Here is a 23,071-nt window from a genome sequence, read left to right on the forward strand (position 1 = left end):
TTTAAGTTTGCATGCAGACGTGAACACAATTGAACGCTTATTCTTCCCACAAATAGAGCTTTCTTTTGGTGGTATTTGATCACCTCTGCATTTTTTTATTTTCTTAAAAAGAAGAGCGACAATTTTGAAAAAAACACAACATCTTTTACTTTTTGCTATAATACATATCCCTTTTTTTTTCCAAAACACATTTTTCCTTAGTTTAGACTGATATGTATTTTTCTACATATTTTTGGTTAAAAAAATCGCAATAAGGGTATACTGATTGGTTTTTGTAAAAGTTATAGTGTCTACAAAATAGGGGATAGATTTATGGCATTTTTATTATTTTTTACTAGTAATGGCGGTGATCTGGACATTTTTGACACATTTTTGGGACCATTGACAATTCTGCTATAAAAATGCACTGATTACTGTATAAATGTCACTGGCAGAAAAGGGGTTAACACTAGGGACGATCAATGGGTTAACTGTGTTCCCTGGAAGGTGTTCTAACTGTGGAGGGGGTGGGACTGACTAGGGGAGGAGAGAGATCGGTGTTCATACTTAGTATAAACACACAATCTCTATCCTCTCCCCTGAGAGGACCATGATTTGTGTGTTTACAGGGATCAGGCACTTGCATCAGGCGTGCGCGCGTGCCTTCTACAGTGTCTTAAGGGGCCGATGTACAGCTATGACGGCTCGCCCAGGGGAGCCATTCTGCCGCAGTATAACTGCAGCGGCCAGTCAGGAACTGGTTAAATAGCAATATTGCAGATTTATCCGAAATTAAACACATTTTTATGTTCTGCACATGTCTAAGACAGGGTATTCTTGGTAATGTAATTGACCAAATAAGGACATGACCATATTTGATCAGTGGTGTCACACAAATCTAATCAAATTTGTCAAAAACAAAATTGAGCGACTGGGAAATGTTATTCATTGTCACTTTAAATAGATTTTTTTTCCTTTTATAAATGTGTCTTATAGTGTGCTATTTAACCACTTGCCGTCCGCCATATAGCAAAATAATGGCAGCAAAATGGTTTCAATATCCTGACCGGACATCATATGACGTCCAGCAGGATATCAAGCTGCTGTGCGCCCCCTCTGACGGAGACTCTTTACCACATGATCAGCTGTATCCAATCACGGCTGACCACAGTGTAAACAGGAAGAACCAGTGATGGGTTTTTCCTGACTCGCTTCTATCAGACGTGAGTAGAGGAGAACCGATTGACTGCTCCTCTGACAGGGGGGGTCTGTGCTGATTAATTATCAATGCAGCCCACACTGGACCACCAGGGATGCCACTAGGATCACCAGGGATGCCACCACTAGTCACCACCAGGTATGCCACCCTAGACCACCAGGGATGCCAATCAGTGCCCACAATGGATGCCAATCAGTGCCCACAATGGGCATCACTGGCAGACATTGTTGTTTGGCACTGATTGGCATCCATCAGTACCATTTATTAGTGTACAGTGCCACCTATCAGTGCCTATTCATGCCCATCCGTGCCACCTATCAGTGACAATCTGTGCTGCCTATCAGTGGCCATCTGTGCCGCCTATCAGTGCCAATCCATGCCACCTTTCAGTGCTGCATATCAGTGCCACCTATCAGTGCCCATCAGTGCAGCCTATCAGTGCCCCATTAGTGCCACCTCATCAGTGCCACCTCATAGCTGCCCATCAGTGCCGCCTCATCGGTGCCTATAAGTGCCGCCTTATCAGTGCCCATCAGTTCAGCCCCATCAGTGCCCATCAGTGAAGGAGAAAACGTACTTATTTACAAAGTTTTGTAACAGAAACAAAAAAACATATTTTTTTTCACATTTTTCGATCTTTTTTTAAATTTATTTAGCAGAAAATAAAAATGCCAGAGGTGATGATCAAATGCCACCAAAAGAAAGCTCTATCTGTGGGAGAAAAATGATAAAAATGTAGCTTGGGTACAGTGTAGCATGACCGCAATTGTTTTTCAAAGTGCGACAGCGCTGAAACCTGAAAATTGGTCTGGGCAGGAAGGTGTATAAGTGCCCTGTATTGAAGTGGTTAAAGGCATTTTAAAGCTCTCCATATCCATTATTTGACAATCCCTTGCATATTAGTCTTGAAAATGGTCAGAACTGATTCAAAAGATTTGGCTCCCATTGGCTACAATAGGGTTCAGATTAACATTCAAGCAGTTGGTGGCGGAGGTGTAGACATGAAGCAGACCTGGTATTGCCATGTAAGGTCTTCTTTAAATGACAGTTTTTTTGTTTGACCAGAGTGTACCTTTAAAAGAAAATTTACGAATGTGTAGTACAATAAGGGAACCAGGTTACAGCCAAATGTTTGAAAGTTTTATCAAACAACTTTAACCACTAGGGATCCACGCTATAGCCGAATGACGGCTACAGCGCTGACCTCCTTTGCCGGGACTACGTCTATTGACGTCGTCCCGTGCACGAGCTGCCTGCGCGCCCCCGGGACGTCTCATAGACTCGCTGATCACGGATCGAAGCAAGGGGTCAATCCCGACCCCTTACCACGTGATCAGCTGATCATGTGATCAAAACAGAGCCGGTAATCGGCTATTTTCCTCCTCGCGCCGAGAGCGCAAGGAGAAAAAGAAAAGCCGATCCCCGGCGGCCATGAGAGGGACTTCAGTCCCGATCATGGCCAAGCCATCAGTGCCCATCTGCCCCCTGCCAGTGCAACATATATATAGTAAATGTGCCACCCATCAGTACCACCCCTTAGTGCCCATAGTGCCACCCATTAGTGCCCATAGTGCCACCCATCAGTGCCCATAGTGCCACCCATCAGTGCCCACAATCTGCCTCAACAACAGTGCTGCACCTCATATGCCACATATCCGTGCCCATCAGTGTCATCTACCAGTGCCCATCAGTGCCCAGCAGTGCTGCCCATCAGTGCCCATCAGTGCCACCTATCAGAGCCACCTATCAGTGCCCATCAGTCCCATCTATCAGTTGTATCTATCCGTGCCCATCCGTGCCACCCACATGTGCCACCTATCCGTGCCATCCATATGTGCCACCCATCCGTGCCATCTTATCTGTGCCCATCTTTGCCCATCAGTGCCGCCTTATCTGTGCCCATCAGTGCTGCCTTATCTGTGCCTATCAGTGCCACCTTAACCGTGCCTATCAGTGCCCACCAGTGCAGCCTATCAGTGCCCACCAGTGCCGCCTCATCAGCGCATTTCAATGAAGGAGAAAAATTACCTGTTTGCAAAATTTTATAACAAACTATGAAACATGATTTTTTATTTTTTTTTATTTTGCATCTTTTTTTGTTTGTTTAGCAAAAAATGAAACTCCCAGCTGTAATTAAATACCACCAAAAGAAAGCTCTATTTGTGGGAAAAAAATGATAAAAATTTAATTTGGGTACGGTGTTGTATGGCCGCGCAATTGTCATTCAAAAATGCATCAGCACTGAAAGCTAAAAATTGGTCTGGGCAGGAGGGGGGGGGGGGGGGGGGGTTTAAGTGCCCAGTAAGCAAGTGGTTAAAGTTTATTTTTAATGCGGGCAAAACATATTTAAGGCCCCACTGAACTTTTACTTCAATCTGCTAAATGCCTTCCAGGTGTTCAAAGTCCAATGCTATGTACACATGATTGGACATTCCGACAACAAAACAGTGGATTTTTTTCCAACGAATGTTGGCTCAAACTTGTCTTGCATACACACGTTCACACAAATGTTGTCAGAACTTCCGAACGTCAACAACACGTACAATGAACTAAGAAAAATTAAGTTCAATAGCCAGTGCGGGTCTTCTGCTTGATTCTGAGCACGCGTGGACATTTGTGCGTCGGAATTGTGTACACACGCTTGGAATTTCTGACCACAAGTCTTCTTGTTGGAAAATTTGAGAACCTGCTCTCAAACAGTTGTTGTCATAAATTCCGATGGTAAATGTCCGATGGAGCATACACATGGTCAGAATTTCTGACAACAAGCTCACATCGAACATTTGTTGTCGGAAAATCCTATCGTGTGTATGGCCCATTACAGTTTTTTTGAGTTTTTGTTCATCCTTTAAAAAAGCAGCCAAAGGCCAATAAAAAAAAAGCCTTTCTTCTGCCAATATGTTGACGTGTGAGAACCTTGCTTTGTGTGGAAGCAGTGGTCCTTATGCAGAGGTCCAACATGCCCCCCTGTTGAGTCAAAGCTAGAGCTCTTCGTTCAGCAGGGATCATGAGTTTTGTTGATTGCAGGTCTTTAGGTCTGACTCAGTAGGGGGCAGAGACATCACTGCTTACACACAGAGAGCAAGGGTCCCACTCTAAAGCTCTGTTCATGTGGGCCAAATATAAAATTCAGTCCGTGTCTACGGCAGCCTACCCAACACGCTTCTGTCGAAGGGACATGCCCAAAAAACATCTGCCGATCCGCATCTGATCAGCCAATGGCTGCGAGCGCTGACCTGTGTGTTCTGGCGTGGGGGGGGGGGGGGGGTCAATAGTGAGATCACTGTACTAACATTAGGTAACCTGCTGGTTTAACAAAAAAAAAAAACTGATAGTATGTACCTAGCTTAAAGCTGCTGGCATGGAAAGGCCTTTATACTGAGGTTGTAGTTTCTTCAAAAAGAAAATTTTGACAACCTGTTATTTTATTGCGCTTGGAATGTAGTTAGCTGATTTAAACTGAAAGTTCAGTTGGACATTAAATTGAATCCCCATCACCCCCTCAAAATAAATAATCAGCCACAGCATTTTGCCTGCAGACCCCTCCCACTCATTTTTTAACATTTGTAGGGGTGTTTCAATGGTGAGAGGGGAAACAGGGGAGGGGGGACCTTGATAAGTCCAGACTTGGACCTTAAAGTCAACATTAATAATATTTTAGACTAGTATTTGCTACAGTTGCCCATTTATGCTGTATATACAGTATCTCACAAAAGTGAGTACACCGCTCACATTTTTGTAAATATTTTATTATACCTTTTCATGTGACAACACTGAAGAAATTACACTTTGCTACAATGTAAAGTAGTGAGTGTACATCTTGTATAACAGTGTAAATTTGCTGTCCCCTCAAAATAGCTCAAAATAGCTCATGCTGGAATACTGCCCTGTGGCCCAGTCTCTGAAGTAATGGGATCATGCTCCACTTCAGTATGTCACAGTTCATGTTGGCATTCATGGTTCCGTCAATAAAACAGAAAAGAAGAGAGCGCAAAGTGTAATGTAGTGTAGCTCGGCTTTAATGTGGTAAAGATCAAGATCCTGACAGGGGAAGGGAGAGCCATGGATGTTCAACCTACCTGCCCGGATCCTGGTAGCACATCCGATGCTATCCACCACGATGCTCGATGTGCATATCCTAATGGGCTAGGGTCCAGTCCAGCTGCTCTTCGACGACATAAAAACATACACAAGCAGGATACGGGGGGGGGGGGAGAGTAAGTGCATTACACAGTTGCCGTGGCAACATGTTTCAGGGGCATGGCCTCCTTCCTCAGGTCACCAAGGCCTGTTCTGAGTGGAACCTATCCTGTTAAACCACTGTATGGTCTTGGCTGCAGCTCAGTTTCAGGGCCTTGGCAATCAGGGTCTGATTGCCTTATAGCCTAGGCCATCTTTATGTAGAGCAACAATCCTTTTTTTCAGATCCTCAGAGTTATTTGTCATGAGGTGCCATGTTGAACTTGCAGTGACCAGTATGGGAGAGTGAGAGTGATAACAGCAAATTTAACACACCTGCTCCCCATTCACACCTGAAACCTTGTAACACTAATGAGTTACATGATACCAGGGAGGGAAAATGGCTAATTGGGCCCAATTTGGACATATTCACTTGGGAAAGTACTCACTTTTGTTGCCAGCGGTTTAGACATTAATGGCTGTGTGTTGAGTTATTTTGAGGGGGACAGCAAATTTACACTGTTAAACAAGTGGTACACTCACTACTTTACATTGTAGGAAAGTGTAATTTCTTTAGTGTTATCACATGAAAAGATTTAATAAATTATTTACAAAAATGTGAGGGGTGTACTCATATTTGAGAGATACTGTAGCTCTTTATAAATCAAGACTAATATTAATTTGCTTCCTTTGCTTATCATCGCCAAAATTACAGAGTAAGATAATGAATGACGTAGAGATAACTGTGCTGATTGCCCAGCACATGATGTAAGTGCCACAATAATGTAGGAAACATGTGTGTTAACAATAGACTTGATATATCTCTGCCTGCATGTTTGACAGAGAGTACTAAACATGATATTGATTAAATTTTATGTATTCTGTGAAGATTACAATTCGAACATCAGTCATTTTTATGAGATTACGCTTTTTCAATTTTTTCCTGTCATTTTTTTTTTCTTTTAACAAACACCTACTCCTTCAGTATGTGTAATCACTAGTTATTATGTGTCATTCATTGTTGGGAATGATATCTGTCTCTTCTCTGCTAATCTCCTCAATTTTATATCTCTTTGTGCCAAGAGACTGAATATTAGGAAATGTTTGTCTGCTAGAAAAGGTCTCATAACCTTGTAGGAGACTGCTTTTTAATTTGCACAAAAGAATGATAAAATATGTCAGGTCTAAAGTAGGCAGATAGTGATTTGTGGAGGAGAAGTTCTATACGTAAAGTTGTTGTGGCAGTTAAAGCTTAGCAGTGAAACTTTGCAAAGAATAAAAATCCCCCACTGTTCTACTATTAACTGGGGTGAGGTAGGGGAAGTATCGGGCCCTCGAGCAGATGTGAAAATTTGAGTTTTGCTGTAATTTGAATAAATAGCTGATTCAAAAGAACAGTAGCAGAAAGTTAGATATAAGCAGGTTTCAAAAGTTGCTTCATATTAATTGGGTTTGGTTGTGCAAGAAAAATATAGATCAACAAAATGGGTGTTACGACAATACAAGAGAAACAACAATACATGAGCAACAAAAGGGCAATTTTAGAAATGGACTAATAAAAAAAAAATAGCAAATGTGTCAATAAACATAAAACACATAGGTACTGGTGGCAATACATAGATGATAAAATAAAATGGCAACATGCATATGCTCAGTGGTAAGAGGGAGGCACTGGAGGAGGGGAGAGTTTGAAATTACCACTGATGCCCATTCCAAAGTCACCATTAGTTGGGCAAACTGGCAGCAGTACCCATATGTATCTGTTCATCGTGCTTTATTGCAAATCTTCGTACAGTCATGCTCTCTATAGTTCCTTCGCACATGGCTTGATGCATGGTAGGGGTTTTTCTCATGGTCACCATTGACTATTGCAGGCTTATAGGGCTACTGCTGGCACTGCAGTAGCAAAAAGCTAAAACTCATTATATAGACATTTTAAGACTAAATCTAGATAACTTTGTTTGAGGTTTTGTATAAAGTGTTCCGTTTCCCCCCTGTCCCCAAAGGATTTTTCTTTGATTCCATTCTAAAAGGAAGACAAGACATCAAACGTAACAGAAAGTGAAGAGATCTTCCCAATGGGGACAACGAAAGCAATAAAAACACACTTCCTGGCAGAGTGAAGAAGGTTTAGAACTTTTGTCAAACTTTTTCTCTTAAAATGGGCTTTACATAGACACCGTTACTTTGACCTTTCCAGGCAAAAATGAGTGCTAAAACTTTTCTGTTTCTCTAATGGACTGAAGCTTCTGGTTATGGAGGAGTATGTGCCCTCTTCCACGTGACAGTGCTTATGCTTGAGCAGCCAAATGGCAGACAAATTCCAGACCTGAACACTATCATGTTGGAGAGGCAGCGCCATTATCCACTCGGTAAGCTCCAACACTTGAGCCTAGCTTATCTAGGTGGGTTCCAACACTGTAGCTTAGCCAGGGTGAGCTCCAGCACTGGAGTTTAGCCAGCATGGGCTTCAGCACTGAAAATGAGCTAGAGTGGGCTCTAGCACTGGAGCTTAAGCTGGCCATAGATGGATTGAAATTCAGATGATTCAGCAGGGATCAGATGAATTTTGATCCATCTCTGGATGTTCCCATTCCTGAGAAGTCTAATGATCAAATTCCTATGAAAGAACTTGATGAAAAATGTTTGATCAGCACAGCAGCCAATCAGCCGCAGTGCTGATCCGTGTATTTTAACAGTGGGGTGGGCTTCTGCAGCAGGGAGGTGATGGAAGAGGGCAAGTGGGTGAGTATCTATTATTAAAAGATGATGTGCGCTGCCAATAAGATACTACTAAAAAAAACAAAGAGAATTAAAATAACAAGAAGCTGCAGCAACCACTAAATATTTTCCTACACCAAAAAATAAAAACTATGAAATGTGTTTGTGCTGTTTATACAAGGAACCTATTCAAGCTCAAAAGTGAATACTATAAATCAATATTCCATAGCAATATATTAACAACCAACAACAAGATAATGTGTGAATAATCAAAAGTGAACCAATTGATATTTAAATAGTAGCATATAGTCAAAACAATGAATAACGCATACAATATTGATCTTCGGTGTTTGAGTATATGAGAAATACGATACCATTTTGTCTTAAAATTAATGTAGTAATAACACCAATTATTCCATAATAAAAAAAGTCCCCAAAAAGTTCAGTTAAAGTGATTAAACAGTGTGTCTTTCATGTTTGACTATCTTTACATCACTGCATTCCCTGTACCACCACAAATAAACCAGCTGTATGGTTTGTTCACCTTGTTTGTGGATCTATATAAATATACAAGTCTACAATGCATAAGTAAACAGGTCCTCCGTAGGATCTCACATCCAAGGGATTGGTCCTCCACATTGATCCACTTTATCAAAGAATGATTTCCTTAAAGAGCAACGTCTTCAAGTCACTTACCATGCAAAAGAGAGGAGAGCCACCAATAGTGTAGTATGTATTATTTATTAATACAAAAAAAAAAGTTAAAAAAATATTTATATTTAGTAAATGATATAAAAGCTTTCAGACAAATACAAGCATAATGCTTCCAGTATCGAGCTCCGGACTAAGAATTACATCACCTGGCTCCGCTTCCATGCGTTACATCACCCATCCACTTGGCTTCATCAGGAAGTAAACTCAGTGGGTGAAAAAAAAAAGGGAATTGTCCCCCAAAGTGGAGTTTTCTAGGCAGCAACAAATTCAGTGGGTAAGTATATATAGCACTGACCCCCGAAGGAGCTGCTGGTTTGGGCCTGCACTCTACCGAGAAACCCCACTAACTTGAATCAATCCTCTTGGCACAGCTGTGGTGCAATGTAATACAGTACAATATAAAACAATGCAAAGTACCTGTATTATACCCTCAGAATCCACTGGCTCCACCTGGTGGGGAAAAAAAGTACGCCACACAACTGGATACTTAACCAGAAATATTGTTTACTGCAAACTATTTAAAAAGATGGTTACAGAAATTGTGCTGTCATCCCAACATAGGATGACATCACAATATATTCCAATATAAAATAATATAAACTGTTTACTTATATATACATATATAGACCTGGGAGCTCCCGCTGCTTAAAAGCTATATGTGAGGCCTCACTTAAAGTACTTAAAGTACTTTATTGGGGGTCTTCTTTTCTTCGCTAGCTAAAGTCACTCCTTTGTATTTGTAATCCAAAGTTCATGGAGGATCACACTGAAATGCTCCTGGTGCAACTCCAGTAACTTATTTACAATGCTTGAGGCGCCAAGGTAGTCAGTTGCTCTGCTATGCCTCCGTGGAATTACAGGTTCCAATGAGGCCTGTATGTGAGTCTAACTGCATGCAAAGGTTAACAAATGTTGGGCCGTAACCCGCTCACCAACTGGATCAGAGATCCGCGTGATCACTTTGGTTCAGTGACTGTAGTTTTCCTCTCCATCTGATGGGCCAGACGCTCTGTATCACTTCTCTGAATCAATCCAGTTCTCCGATTCTGGACCTTCTTAATCTGGCCACCGTCTTTCAGGCTCCTTCCGATCACCTCACAAACAAACTCCCCGGCACTCTGCGATGGCAATCGGCCGCTGTCTCTGGGAAGCCCTCCCACAGATCCGCACAGGCAAGCAGCGTGGTCCCAAGAGACCTAAAATGGCTGCTCCAGTCCTTTTATCCCCTACCCAGCATGCCCTGCGTAAAAGTGTGTTCATGGGTAGGTCACACGGACTCCCGGGTAACAAGGTCAACCTTCAGAATCCCCCAAAAAAGTAACTTCCTTTACAAGTCTTTAGGTTTTTCTGAGGTAATAATAAACAGGTGTGTTACCCACTAGATGGCTCTGGTATGAAACCACAGTAATGTCCATAAACCTTACATTAAGCATACATCACCACATCAATAGGCAAGGATGTCAGCTCTACACACTCCCCCTGCTTTAACAAATGCTGGCTCTATCCTGTATCTTAGCGCCTATACGGTCATATAATACGGACAGAGGAACTTCCCACCAGTTATCATATGGTGAGGAGCTATCCTGTGAACTCATAGCTGATACTACCATATCTGGTACAGATGTGCCAAGGGGTGAGGTGGGGCTGTCCCCTACTGAATCAGTAGTAGAGGGACCAGACAGTTCAGGGTTTCTTTTGCTGACAAACTGGGAGGCTTCAGAGCATTTGCCCAATGTATCATAGGTCAGTCTGCGAGGGGGGCGAATGTCTCTCTTTGCACTTCCGGGGTATCCATTTCTTTCTGGAAAGTATCTTCAACCCCTTTCTCAGTGTCTGCAGGTGGGGAGCAGTTAAGAGTACTGAGTTCTAGAATAAGATGCTGGTACAAATTCTGGGGCCTCTGCTCTGAGAGTCCCATTGTTATCTTCTTCCACTCCGGAAAAATCATCAGCATCTGCTTCTAAAGTTTCTGTAGGCCACAGCCAACTCATCTCCACTTCCTCATCTTCCTCTGCAGAAGGCGCAGGCTGCGATCTGGTTGTTGGCCTACTCACATCGGTGGATGGGGATGAAGGTTCCTCCTCTTTACTTATCCTAACTACCTTAGTGAGAGACATGAGATGATTCCTGTGCCAAGTCTTCACTGGTCCCATGTTTCCTTCTGGCTTAATTTCATACACTGGGAGCCCTGGAAGTTTCCTACACACAACGTAAGGCTGCAACCTCCAGTGATCAGCCAGCTTATGCTTGCCTGGGATGCCTAGATTCCTTAGCAAAACCCTGTCACCTGGCTGAAGATCTTGGACTCTCACTTTTAGATCAAAGTTCCTCTTGTTCCTGTTCTCCCTAGAGCTTGATGTGGCTTGGGCCTGCTCGTAAGCAATTTATCAAGTTTCTCCTCAGCCTATCCACATATCCTCTATCGGAGGTCTCTGATGTGTGATCCAAGGAGGTTCCAAAAGCCAGATCCACTGGTAATCGGGCTTGAAGTCCAAATGTTAGTCGGTAGGGTGAATACCCAGTGGCGTCATTCTTGGTGCTATTGTAGGGATGGACCAGTGCCGTGATGTGTCTACTCCAGTGGGGTTTCTGCTCCGCAGTTAATGTCCCCAACATATTCAAGAGGGTCCTGTTGAACCTTTCTGGCTGAGGGTCCCCTTGTAGACAAGGAGTAGTCCTGGACTTCTGTATGCCTAGCAAATCCAGCAGTCTTTTAATCAACCTACTCTCAAAGTCTCTCCCTTGGTCCGAATGTATCCTTTGGGGTAAGCCATAATGGACGAAGAATTTTTCAACGAGAGTCTTTGCCACTGTGGTTGCTTGCTGGTCTCTCTAGTGGGAAATGCCTGGGCATAGCAGGTGAAGTGATCTGTTACCACAAAGATGTCCCCTTGCCCACTTAGGATTTTAAACAGAGAAAGTCTGTGCAAACCAGGTCCATTGGGCCCTGGATCTCCAGATGGCCCATTGGGGCAGCCTTCTGAGACAATGTCTTCTGTTGTATGCACCTGAGGCAGGAATGACAGTAATTCTCCACTTCTTTCCTCATGTAGGGCCAGTAGAATCTGTCCTTCACTAATTGAAGGGTCCTTTCGGCTCCCAAATGGCCATGGTAGCCGTGTAGGGCAATGAGTACCCTCCCTCTGTGCTTTTCTGGCAAGAACAGCTGCCACTTCTCTTCTGGATTATCGGAGGGGCCCCTTCGGTAGACCACCCCCTGTTGCAATTGCAACCAATCCCATTGCTTCAACAACAGCCGGGCTTCCTTACTGGGGCTCTTCTGCAATGCCTCAGACTGTTAGTGTTCCAATGCCTTCAGCACCATTCCACACAATGGGTCTTCCTCTTGATCTCTCCTGAGATCCTTCCTGGATAGCTTGGGATATTGACTTGTCCTTTCACACAGGGCTCTTACTCCTTCTGGGTTAAGCTGAGTCCAGTCTTCTGAGGGATCCTTAGGGTCGTGGGGCCTTCTGGACAGAGCATCCGCATCTCGGTTACCTACTCCTGGTCTATACTTCAGGCTGAAGGTAAATGCCGAAAGAGCAGCTAGCCACCTGTGGCCACTATGAATTCAGCCCCGTACAGATAGTCCTTCAGCTTGTCTACCACTGCCCACTTCAGAGCCAGAAATTCAAGCTTGTGAGTGGGATCGTTTTTTTCAGCAGGTATCAAACTTCTGCTCACATGGCAATGGGTCGCAGGTGCCCTCCATGCTCTCAGAGCACTCCTCCCAGCCCATCTCGACTGGCATGCATGTGCAGCTCGTAAGGCTTGGCTTGGCAGGGTTGGCATAGGCCAAGACCGGAGCAGTGGTAAGGCTCCATTTCAGCTGTCTGAAGGCTTCCTCACATTCTGGAGTCCACTGAACCTGGATGGATTATTTTTTCTTTCTGGTCCCTTCTTTTGGCTTTCCCGACTGATCTTGGTTTTTACTAACCTCTTTCTTGATTCTTTAGAAGCTCAGTGAGTGAGTGGGCTATTTTTGCGAACCCTTCCACGAACCTTCTATAGTATGAACAAAAACCCAAAAATGAGTTCAGTTACGTTGGTGGGCCTGGGCCAAGAAGTGACAGCTTCTAACTTCTTGGGATCAGTCGCTACTCCCTCTTCAGACACAATGTGTCCCAGATAATTCACTGAGGGCTGGTAGAACTGGCATTTCTCCATAGAGAGATTCAGGCCTTCCTCATGAAGTCTCTTCAGGACCTTTTCCAGGCGTTCTTCATGTTCTTCCAATGTTCTTCCAAACACTATTATGTCATCCAGGTAGATCAGTACTTCTATTAGGTTCATGTCACCCACGGTTTTTTCCATCAGTCTCTGGAAAGTTGCTGGGGCCCCAGACAGTCCTTGTGACATCCAGTTGAACTAAAAAAAAAACACTGGGGTGATGAAAGCAGTCTTCTCTCGATCTTCGGGGCACATGGGAATCTGATAATATCCACTCTTCAAATCCATCACACTGAACCACTTTGCTCCCGATAGGCTCTGTAGAGCATCCTCCATCCGAGGAGTGGTGTACTGGTCAGGAATGGTCCCCTGGTTCAGGGTTCTATAGTCAATGCATAGGCGTAAAAACCCATTCTTCTTTCTCACCACTACTATTAGGGAGGCATAAGGACTCCTGGACTCTCGGATAATTCCCGTTCTCTTAAGTTCAGCCAATTACTCTCTCAGATCTTCCAGATCTCCCAATGGGATTCGCATGACCCTTTCTCTGAAAGGCTTGTCCTCTTCTAGTCGAATCCGATGGGTGGCACTCTTGGCTAATCCCACATCGAACTCGCTTTTTGAGAAAGCGTTCCTCCATTTTAAAAGTTGAGCCTTAGCTCTTTCCTTCCAGGCAGGGGTAAGTGGCGTGTTCTTGAGACAGAATTCTTCTTGAGGGATCTCTTCCTTCAGGCTACATGCCAAGACTGGGGTTGCTGGACTAACCTGCCCCAACAGTAATCTGGATGGCACCCTCAGTGGCACAGCTTCTACGTTACGGACAGTGACTGAAACCCTGCCATGAGCCCTCTTCAATGTCCTGGTGGGCAACACTTCTGGGATAAGTTCTAACCCCTTCTTGTCTTCCTGACTTGTATCCTCGTGGACAGCGAAGGGACCTGGCTTCTTCCAACTCAACTTGACAAGGGCTCTCAGGCAGGCTACTTCACCGGGCTGGATCCATTTCTTTCCCCTATCCAAGAGCTAGATTTTCCCCACTCCCTCTTCAGGAGCCTCCTCTTCCTGCTTTAGATCTAGGGATGTCTGCACCAACATTGGATGCATCTTAGTAGGAGGGGGTCCCTTCTGGAGTACTAGTGGTGTAAGAAGCCTTCTTACCAAGTCTGTATTTGTTCCAATAATAAGGGAACTTTTGTCAGCAGTCGGGGGATGAGGGCACACTATGACCAAGGTGCCAAACGTCTCAGCCTCTCCTGCTGTACTTGGGTCGAAAGTGAGTCAGGGAGGATTCCACCAGCTTGGGGGGTATCCCACTGAATGTGGTACCTTTGGCCTGCTTGGTGGCCTGTATTTTCACCCTAGGTTTTAGGGGACTTTCTCTTCCGCCATTGCTTCTCTGCACCCCTGAGATTTGAGACGTGGGAGTAGTGTGGATTTAATTAAGCAACCGGGCGCCCAGTCAACTCCTTCACTGGGGCCCTCTGAAGTTTTCCGCCGGCTGCTTGAACTTTGATTTAGCCACTGGACTTGGGCACACTTGCCTGAGATGTCATACTCCTCCACATTTGAAACAGATTCTCTGCACTGGTTTTGTGGGGCGGCTAGAGATCTCCAGAGCCTTTTGTGAAGAGACTTCTTCTATCTGGGGGTTCGCCAGATGAGTCATCAACATTGTTATCATCTCTAGTATTTCTTTCTGGGTCTGGAGTAACTTTTCCAGCCCAGTCTGACTTGCAAAAAGGGGGTGAGTAGGCGACAGCCATGACCCTTGTTCAGTGCCTGCTCTCAGTACACTGAGTTCCCAGACTGAGGGGACATCTACCTGCTGCACTTTAGCACTTGAGGTGTTTGAAGATTGAAGCTTCCTCTGTTTTTGTTTCCTTTCCATCTCCATCTTATCTACTTCATTCACCTTCTTGATGAGTACCTCATCTGGAGTGGAGGGATCTTCCAAATACTGCTTCAGAGCCATCTTGATATTATCACTCCTTAATCCTGTAGTCACAGATCTCTGGAATTTCCTCTGAATTAACTCCGTTCCAAAGTGTTCTCCAATTCCTTCTTCCTGGCTTGCAGACAGCAGGCGGTCCTTGAGCTCAATAGCCTGGAATAGGAAGTTCTTCTATGCCCTCATACAATGGTAATATGTTTTAGTAACAGCAAAGGATGTTTGTTTGGGAAAAATTGGGTCACAGGGTATTAACTGGCTTGTTGGAAAATTTCTATATTTGCAGTTGTTACATGCATAATTGTGATGAAACATTTAAATGCCTATGGACCATAGCCTTTTTATTTTGGTCACAATGGGGTAAGGATCAATGCATGTCTCCAAGAAGGACAGGAAGATCTTGGACTGTAATATGGTACATACTGTATAACCTATATCAATGTCATTTTTGCAGGGCAATTTTTGCCTCTTGGAAAAGGGTTGTGAAGGTTTTTTTTTAAGCTTTAGAAAAAAAAAATATTTTGAATAATTGTATACTTCATATTAGCTGAAATACCAGAATCTCATTCAAAAAGTATTAAGCTGTACAACAAACAAACAAATAAATATATTTCCATTATTTTTCACACAAATCCAATTATAGAGGAGAATTGGAAATCACTTAAAAGATAATCAAATTAGTTGAATCACTGAAAGAAGGAATGTTTGCAGAAAGCTTAAACATCAACAATGACCATGTAATTATAGTGAAGAATATTACCCGTGCTGATTGTTCTGGAAGACAGATTAAAGAAACGCAGTTAAAGAACTAATCGGTAATATTAGCCGTTACATATTGTACTATTGTGGGCAGGATATTTGCCTGTAAACGCGAATAAGTGCACAATCTAGTCAGGTCATGACTTAATCTGCACAATCTCCTATGTGAAATAATGAAGAGCATAATGTATTATATATTGTCTAGATAATTTGGTCGATAAAACTAGACATTTGTTTTAATAGGTACTCTGCTCCCAGCATGACGCAGTTTTCATTCTTTCCAGCTGTTCCCACCAGCTGTTACTTTTCTTGTGTAAATTACAGAATGGGAATCTATTTCTTTATGAAAGACTGTAAGCTCTTGGGTGTACAATTGGCCATACCTAAGGTGAGACCGAAACTGGTCATCTGGCCATGTGGGTATGTGTCAGAAGATACATAATATATACATAAACATTATATATATATATATATATAGATACACACAGGATATATATCTCTATATAGATATATCTATTGTGATATTGGGGGTTGTTTAACTCAAGTGTAGCACCTGTTAGCGAGACCAATCCACAGCAGAAATTCAATTTTAGGGCTTTTTGGCCCACTTTTATTAAAGAAAGAAGATGTCCATTGAGAATTCCCACACAGGGGTTTCAATTTCACAGCAGTAGTAAACAAAAAATAACAAGCCACCTGACTCCATGGTCAGCTCTGCTGCTCATGCTTTGCTTCAGCCCTCTTAACTTTATAACGGAATTACTGTACCTCAGCACTCTTTCCCAGCTTCCTTGTTATTCCAGCCCACAGCCTTGGACCCTCTGTCTGCTCTGACAAACAGAACTGTGCAAACATGCACACTTCTCCTTTCTTGCCTGGACTCCTCGGGAGGATGGAGCCCAGAACCATGGTCAGGTGTCTACAAATAGTCCAACACATGCTTGACCAGTCAGTGTGCTGGTGAGTCCCAAAATCTGGACCCAGGACTGGGGATTTCATCCCACCCGGATCGCTACGAAATCCCCGGGCTCCAAGTCCCAAAACGGATTTTAGTAAATAATGAGGAAACTGAAAAGTCAGTTTCCTCCTAACATTACAAGCTCCCTGGAGCCCCTAAACCCGTTCGGTTGAGAATTCTGGGTACATACACTGGTGGGGTACCACACTACCACTATATACAGTATATAGAGAGAAAGATACATTTTTCCAAGGGCCTTTTGCTGATCTGATGAATCATAGGGCCTTTCTATTCTCTGTCAGTGGCATAATGATCTGGCTGCAGGATGATGTTGCCCCAGAAGGCAGGTCCATGACAGCCCGAGCTCAGGGGAAGTCGGGTAGTTGACTCTTGCCATCATTCAACTTTAAAGACTAATGACATCTAGTGGTGAAGAAGTAATACTTCAGGGCAGCCCTGAATTGAAGATCACTATTTTAGTCAGTTTCTGTTTTTTATTTTTTTATTATGCTGCAATCATTTTAGTAATAGGGTTTAGATCCACTTAAAGCATATTTTGTTGTATGCTAGATCTCTTTACAACTTTATATTTTACTCTCATTGTTTTTATGGCCATTTGGGCTACACTAAATCTTATCATAGTTTCCCAAGTGACTCTTACCACAAGATTCAATAAAACAAAAATCACTAAGTGCTGATGTGGCCTTAGATAGATGATAGCTGAATGCGGGTAACTTAGGGATTTCTTGTCATCTTGTTTCTTTTGTGACTGACAACTTTAACAAGAGATTTACAAACTTTTATCTCTGACTGTTAAAAGAAAGTCCCAGTGTTCTTGAATTTTGTAAGTTCCACAGCCTATATTAGTCATATTCACTAATTATTGCAGCTAGCATTTCAAATTTAGTAACAATAATTCTTACTTCATAGCAGTTTTGTAAAAATAGCCAACCACAGTTAAGATCTGAATCACTACATTAAATCTGAACTCCAGCCAAGCAGCTAAATACACATGTAGTGCTGCCCCAGTAGGAGCCCCTGTAATTTAACCGGTTCTTCCCCAGAGTTAGTGAAGAGGCAGCCAGGCACACAGCAACATTTCACTCATTCTGGCTCAATAATCAGTCTAGGGGTGTATTTTAGGATTGTTATTTCTGAAGTACTTGGGATGGGATGTAGGACGAAATGGGATACCCCAGATTCCCCGATTCTTCACAGGATGAAGGAAGATGGGCAGGAATAGTGTCAATCCAGTAAACTATAGCTGCTAGGAAATACCCCTGAGAAGGAGTAACATGAAGGAAGCCACAAAAAGTTCCATAGAAGCGCTTAGATCCAGGTAATGCTATCTTGAGTATATGGATACTCCGAGTGAAAGGCATAAAGTTGACAGAAAGTTCCCATTAAGTAAAAATATAATGTTTGTTGTAAGAAAGTATAACCTTAATTAAAAATCTGTGCAAACCAGTGGTGTCCAATTGATGTATACAATCACCAGTGGCTAGATCTGCTTACTTGTCCTCAGATGGAAAAGCCCAGGATGTGTCTCGATGCCTGCAGGCTCCAGCATAGGTGTATAACAGCTGGACTGGGCAGATGGATCAGGGGAACCGATTAGGTTTGCCACATCATCCCTTTAATCCAAGACACATATTAATTACACAGGTTCTGTGGCTGATTAAGATGGTAAGTAAACTCACTTAGTGTTTTATTTGCATTAAATTAGCCTCAGAACCTGTGTAATTCATATTCAGTGTTCAGGTTTAAAGGGATGAGGTGGAAACCCTAGGACAGATGAGAGGCAGATGTTGGGAAATGGCATGTACCGCACTGGAAAGGTAACAGTCATCAAAAGCTGTAACTGATCTCTCCGCAGAGACACCGTACGGAAGTGGCGGCTAGCAATGATGTCACTCGCTGCGCTGGAAGAACAGAGCCAGAGCCAGTGGAGAGAAGGACACCTGGAAAGCAAGCTGGTAGTGTGGTCCCATCACTTTGACAACATGTATCGCGCTCCTGTGCCTTGTCAAGCCAAGTGATGGGATGGACCAACATGAATTAAAAAAGCAGTAAACCGAAAACCGGGGGGGGAGGGACATTTGTGATTTGGCTGTAGACACATTTCAGGTCCTTCCCTCTGGGAAAGTTTACTATTGCAATTCCGGCTCATTATACAACATAGACAGATATATATGCATGGCATTCTGAAAAAAATATATACAAATCATTTAAACATATCATTAATTAATCTCTATATAATATATAGTGTATAAGATTATATAAAAATAGAAGGTAGAAAAATATGTACAAAAGCTATTTTATAAATAAAAAAATGAAATATGATATATATATATATATATATATATATATATATATATATATATATATATATATATATATATATATATATATATATATGCTTAAAATTTTTTTTATTATCCCATTATTATTTTTCATATGTCACTCATTTATTTATTTATTTATTTTAGGTACTTATATAGCGCCGTCAATTTACGCAGCGCTTTACATATATATTGTACATTCACATCAGTCCCTACCCTCAAGGAGCTTACAATCTAGGTCCCTAACTCACATTCATACATACTAGGGACAATTTAGACAGGATCCAATTAACCTTCCAGCATGTCTTTGGATAATTGAAACCTTATATATGCCTGTATCCCACTATTATATGTCCCTATCCCCCCCCCCACTTGGATCCGGTTTTTGCTTTTTAATTCGCGTTGGTCCGTCCCATCACATGAATTGACAAGGCGAAGGAGCGCTAAACATGTTCTCATAGTGACAAGACCATGCTACCAGCTTGCTCTCCAGGTGTCCTCCTCTCTACTGCGATGCATACTAGCACATTATGCTTTTACTTTGCAGGGAATTAAAAAGGACATAAAACCCATCAGGTTTTACTTCCTTTTAAAGCCTTTTTAAGCCTGTGAACAATCTTTCTTTTAGTGAGTTTCTGTTGTTAATACTGGTTGGCTCATGGAATCTCAACTATTTATTTATAATAGCCTTGACAAAGCACTTTATATGCACAGGTGATTGCAGAAACATGCTGCTAGCACTACAGATGACATTGACAACCATTGACAACCATTGTTTTTGATCCCATGTGAAATGGAATTGTAGCACATATTGTATTAAAGCTGAACTTCAGGCAAATACATACAAAACAGCTTTTTTACTTGCCAAATGAATGGTATTTATGTCCATCCAGTGCTGAGAGCTATACAGCCCAACCAAACAGCACAGAGAATGGATGACACCACTTACAGTTAAAAAATACAGTGGTGTCCTCTCTCTACCTCCCCCAGACTAAAACAGCAGACTGATGAGGTCAACTCTTTGCTCTCTCTCCTATCATCATGTTCCTTCTTGAATAATGGTGGCCAATGATGGCTTGAATGAATTATACACAACATACTGGAAACTAAACAACTGTTTTAACTGATTGTATGATGTTGAACTGAGTGGCATTACTGCATGAGTACACCCCATTTAAATTGACATATACTGTTTAAGCATATTCTTTTCTTTGATGAAGGAGGTTACAGAACCTGAGAAACGTGTTGAGAAATGATACTCGTGCCCCTTGAAAGCAACCTGAAGTCAATCACCCTCATTGGGTTTTATGTGATTGTTCTCTTGATAAATTGTATATATGATATACGCAAGAGATTGAGAGAGATACTTGTCTGGTGGAAAATTCTGTATCAGGTTAAATACAGTATGCACTGGTGATATAATCATACAAGACGAGACTACAAGATCTTTTTATATAAAATAATGTCTTTTTAACACAAAAGATGATACTGTATCAACATATAAAAGGCATGTTTTTAGTATATTGTGTTTTATGTCTTATGACTTTAAGTAACATCTGAAAAGTTCCAGTAGTTGTTCTCTTTTCTTTCAAAAATGGTATGTTCCTTCTCATGACATTACATGCATCTGATCAGCTCCCACTCCTTCCTCTCCCAGTCTGAATGCAGCTGTATAGGTAATTACCCTGTAGAGGAGATTCATACCAAGCCAAACTGAGGTACTTATAACAGATGCATTTAAAAAGAGTGTTTTATTAACCACTTACAGACCGGACCATTTTGCTGGTCAAAGACCAGACCACTTTTTGCGATTCTGCACTGCATCTCTTTAACTGACAATTGCGCGGTCATGCGACGTGGCTCCCAAACAAAATTGACATCCTTTTTTTCCCCCACAAATAGAGCTTTCTTTTGGTGGTATTTGATCACCCCTGCGTTTTTTTTTTTTGCGCTATAAACAAAAATAGAGCGTCAATTTAAAAAAAAAAACACATTATTTTTTACTTTTTGTTATAATAAATATCCCCCAAAAATATATATAAAAAAAAAAATTTCCCTCAGTTTAGGCCGATACATATTCTTCTACATATTTTTGGTAAAAAAAAATCGCAATAAGAGATTATTGATTGGTTTACGCAAAAGTTATAGCATTTACAAAATAGGGGATAGTTTTATGGCATTTTTATTAATATTTTTTTTTTTTACTAGTAATGGTGGCGATCAGCGATTTTTATTGTGACTGGGACATTATGGCGGACACATCGGACATTTTTGACACATTTTTGGGACCATTGTCATTTATACAGCAATCACTGCTATATAAATGCAGTGATTCTTGTATAAATGACACTGACAGTGAAGGGGTTAACCAGTGGGTGGCAGTGTAGGGGTTAAGCGTTCCTAGGGGTGTGTTACTAACTGTGGGGGGGTTGGGCTTTAATTTAGTGAACACTGATCTCTACTCCAATCACATGAAGCAGAGATCTGCGTCACTAGTTGCTAGGCAGAACGGTGAGATGCTGTTTACAAGGTATGCCCACGGCGATCGAGTCCGCGGGACCTGCGACCGGACTCACGGGGGTCCCGAACAGCATGCGAGCGCGCCGCCGGTGGTGCGCTCGCAATGGCAGGGCGGCATTGGAGATTGGACGTACCTGTACGCCAATATGCCTGCCTGTGCCATTCTGCCGACATACATCAGCGTGCGCTGGTCGGGAACCGGTTAATGAACAGGGAGGTGTAATAATTTGTGCCTTTTTATTATTTAAAAATACATTTAATGACTTGATGAATACTGTGCATTGTTTTGTTGATTGGGTATTTTATATCTACAAGAAGGGTGTTATAGAAAAAAAAAACTATTATTGTTTTATATATACTGTATACAGTGTATACTGTATGAAGTACAAATGTCTAAGTAAAGACCAACTTGGGGGAGATTTACTAAAACTGGTGCACACAGAATCCGGTTTGGCTGTTCATAGTAACCAGTCAGCTTCTAACTTCAGCTTGTTCAATTAAACTTTGACGATAAGCTCTGGTTCACACTGCAGCAAATTGGCATGACAAATCTGTGGCCATTGCCGGCAATGACATCATCCTAGTACTACTTTTGGTGAGTTCTAGTGCAATTTCAATAGACATCCATGCAGAAACCCGAACAGATGTTTCTAAAACCGCCCTCAAAGTCAGGACTGAGATGCGGAAATTAAATTTCATTCCTGCTGTCAGTGTGATACCTGGGCTAAACCTTGACACTGATTGGTTAAAGTGCACAGCTGCACCAGATTCTATGTGCAGCATTTTTTGTAAATTACCCCTTATCTAGCCGTTAACATAATACAAGTGAACTATAATACATACCTAATACATCTTTTCTGTTTTCCATAGATGATTGCGGTGGCCCGGTTGAATTATGGGAAGCCAATGGTACCTTTAGCTCTCCAATGTACCCGCAAAACTACCCCAACCTTGCTTCATGTAAGTGATATGGTATCTAATATCTTTAACCTTTACATCTACAGTCCAAATATAACATACTGCATATCTGATTAACCTTATGAAAAACGACATTAGTCATTTTTTTTTTTAATTAGGCTTTAGGAAGAAATAGTAAAATAAAATAATTATGTTAGCAATATCTTGATGTGGCACCCCAAGGATGTTAACGAGATAAATAAATCTTAATTATCTTTATGAAAGGTTCCCTATTTCTATAATATACTTTACTCCGTCTTTTCATAAGAGCTCACCAGAGCCTTATAAATACATCAAGAGAGGCTTCTGCTGTGTTGAATTAATTATTATACATATCAAAAGAAGAGAAATCTAGTTTTACAGCCACACAATATGTGAAAGATTTACTATGCATATTTTAAAAAAAGTCACGGAAAAAAGGTACGCTTTCTGTGCTTTATGTAGAGAGAGCAAAAGGGGATGTGGGTGATTTTCAATGAAGGAACATAACAGCTAAATAAAGGAAATTTTATTTTTCATTTAGCAGCTGTTGCTGCTTTTCGATATATACACATGTTTTAATAATATTGTGTTTTAGTTATTATTATAATATATATATATAT

General features: G+C 41.9%; 1 protein-coding gene across 1 annotated transcript in view; it reads left to right on the forward strand.

Moving 5' to 3' along the window:
- The window catches only part of TMPRSS15 (transmembrane serine protease 15), a 619,275-nt gene that overhangs the window by 325,112 nt on the left and 271,092 nt on the right, over positions 1-23,071 (forward strand). Inside the window, exon 14 of the mRNA XM_077480049.1 lies at positions 22,383-22,472. Within this exon, the coding sequence (XP_077336175.1) occupies positions 22,383-22,472 (90 nt within the window). The remainder of the gene's footprint in view (positions 1-22,382; positions 22,473-23,071) is intronic.

This window comes from Lithobates pipiens, unplaced genomic scaffold (genome assembly GCF_037356315.1).
Source record: "Lithobates pipiens isolate NorthernLeopardFrog02 unplaced genomic scaffold, aLitPip1_a1.2 Scaffold_16, whole genome shotgun sequence".
In the NCBI taxonomy this organism is placed as follows: domain Eukaryota; kingdom Metazoa; phylum Chordata; class Amphibia; order Anura; family Ranidae; genus Lithobates; species Lithobates pipiens.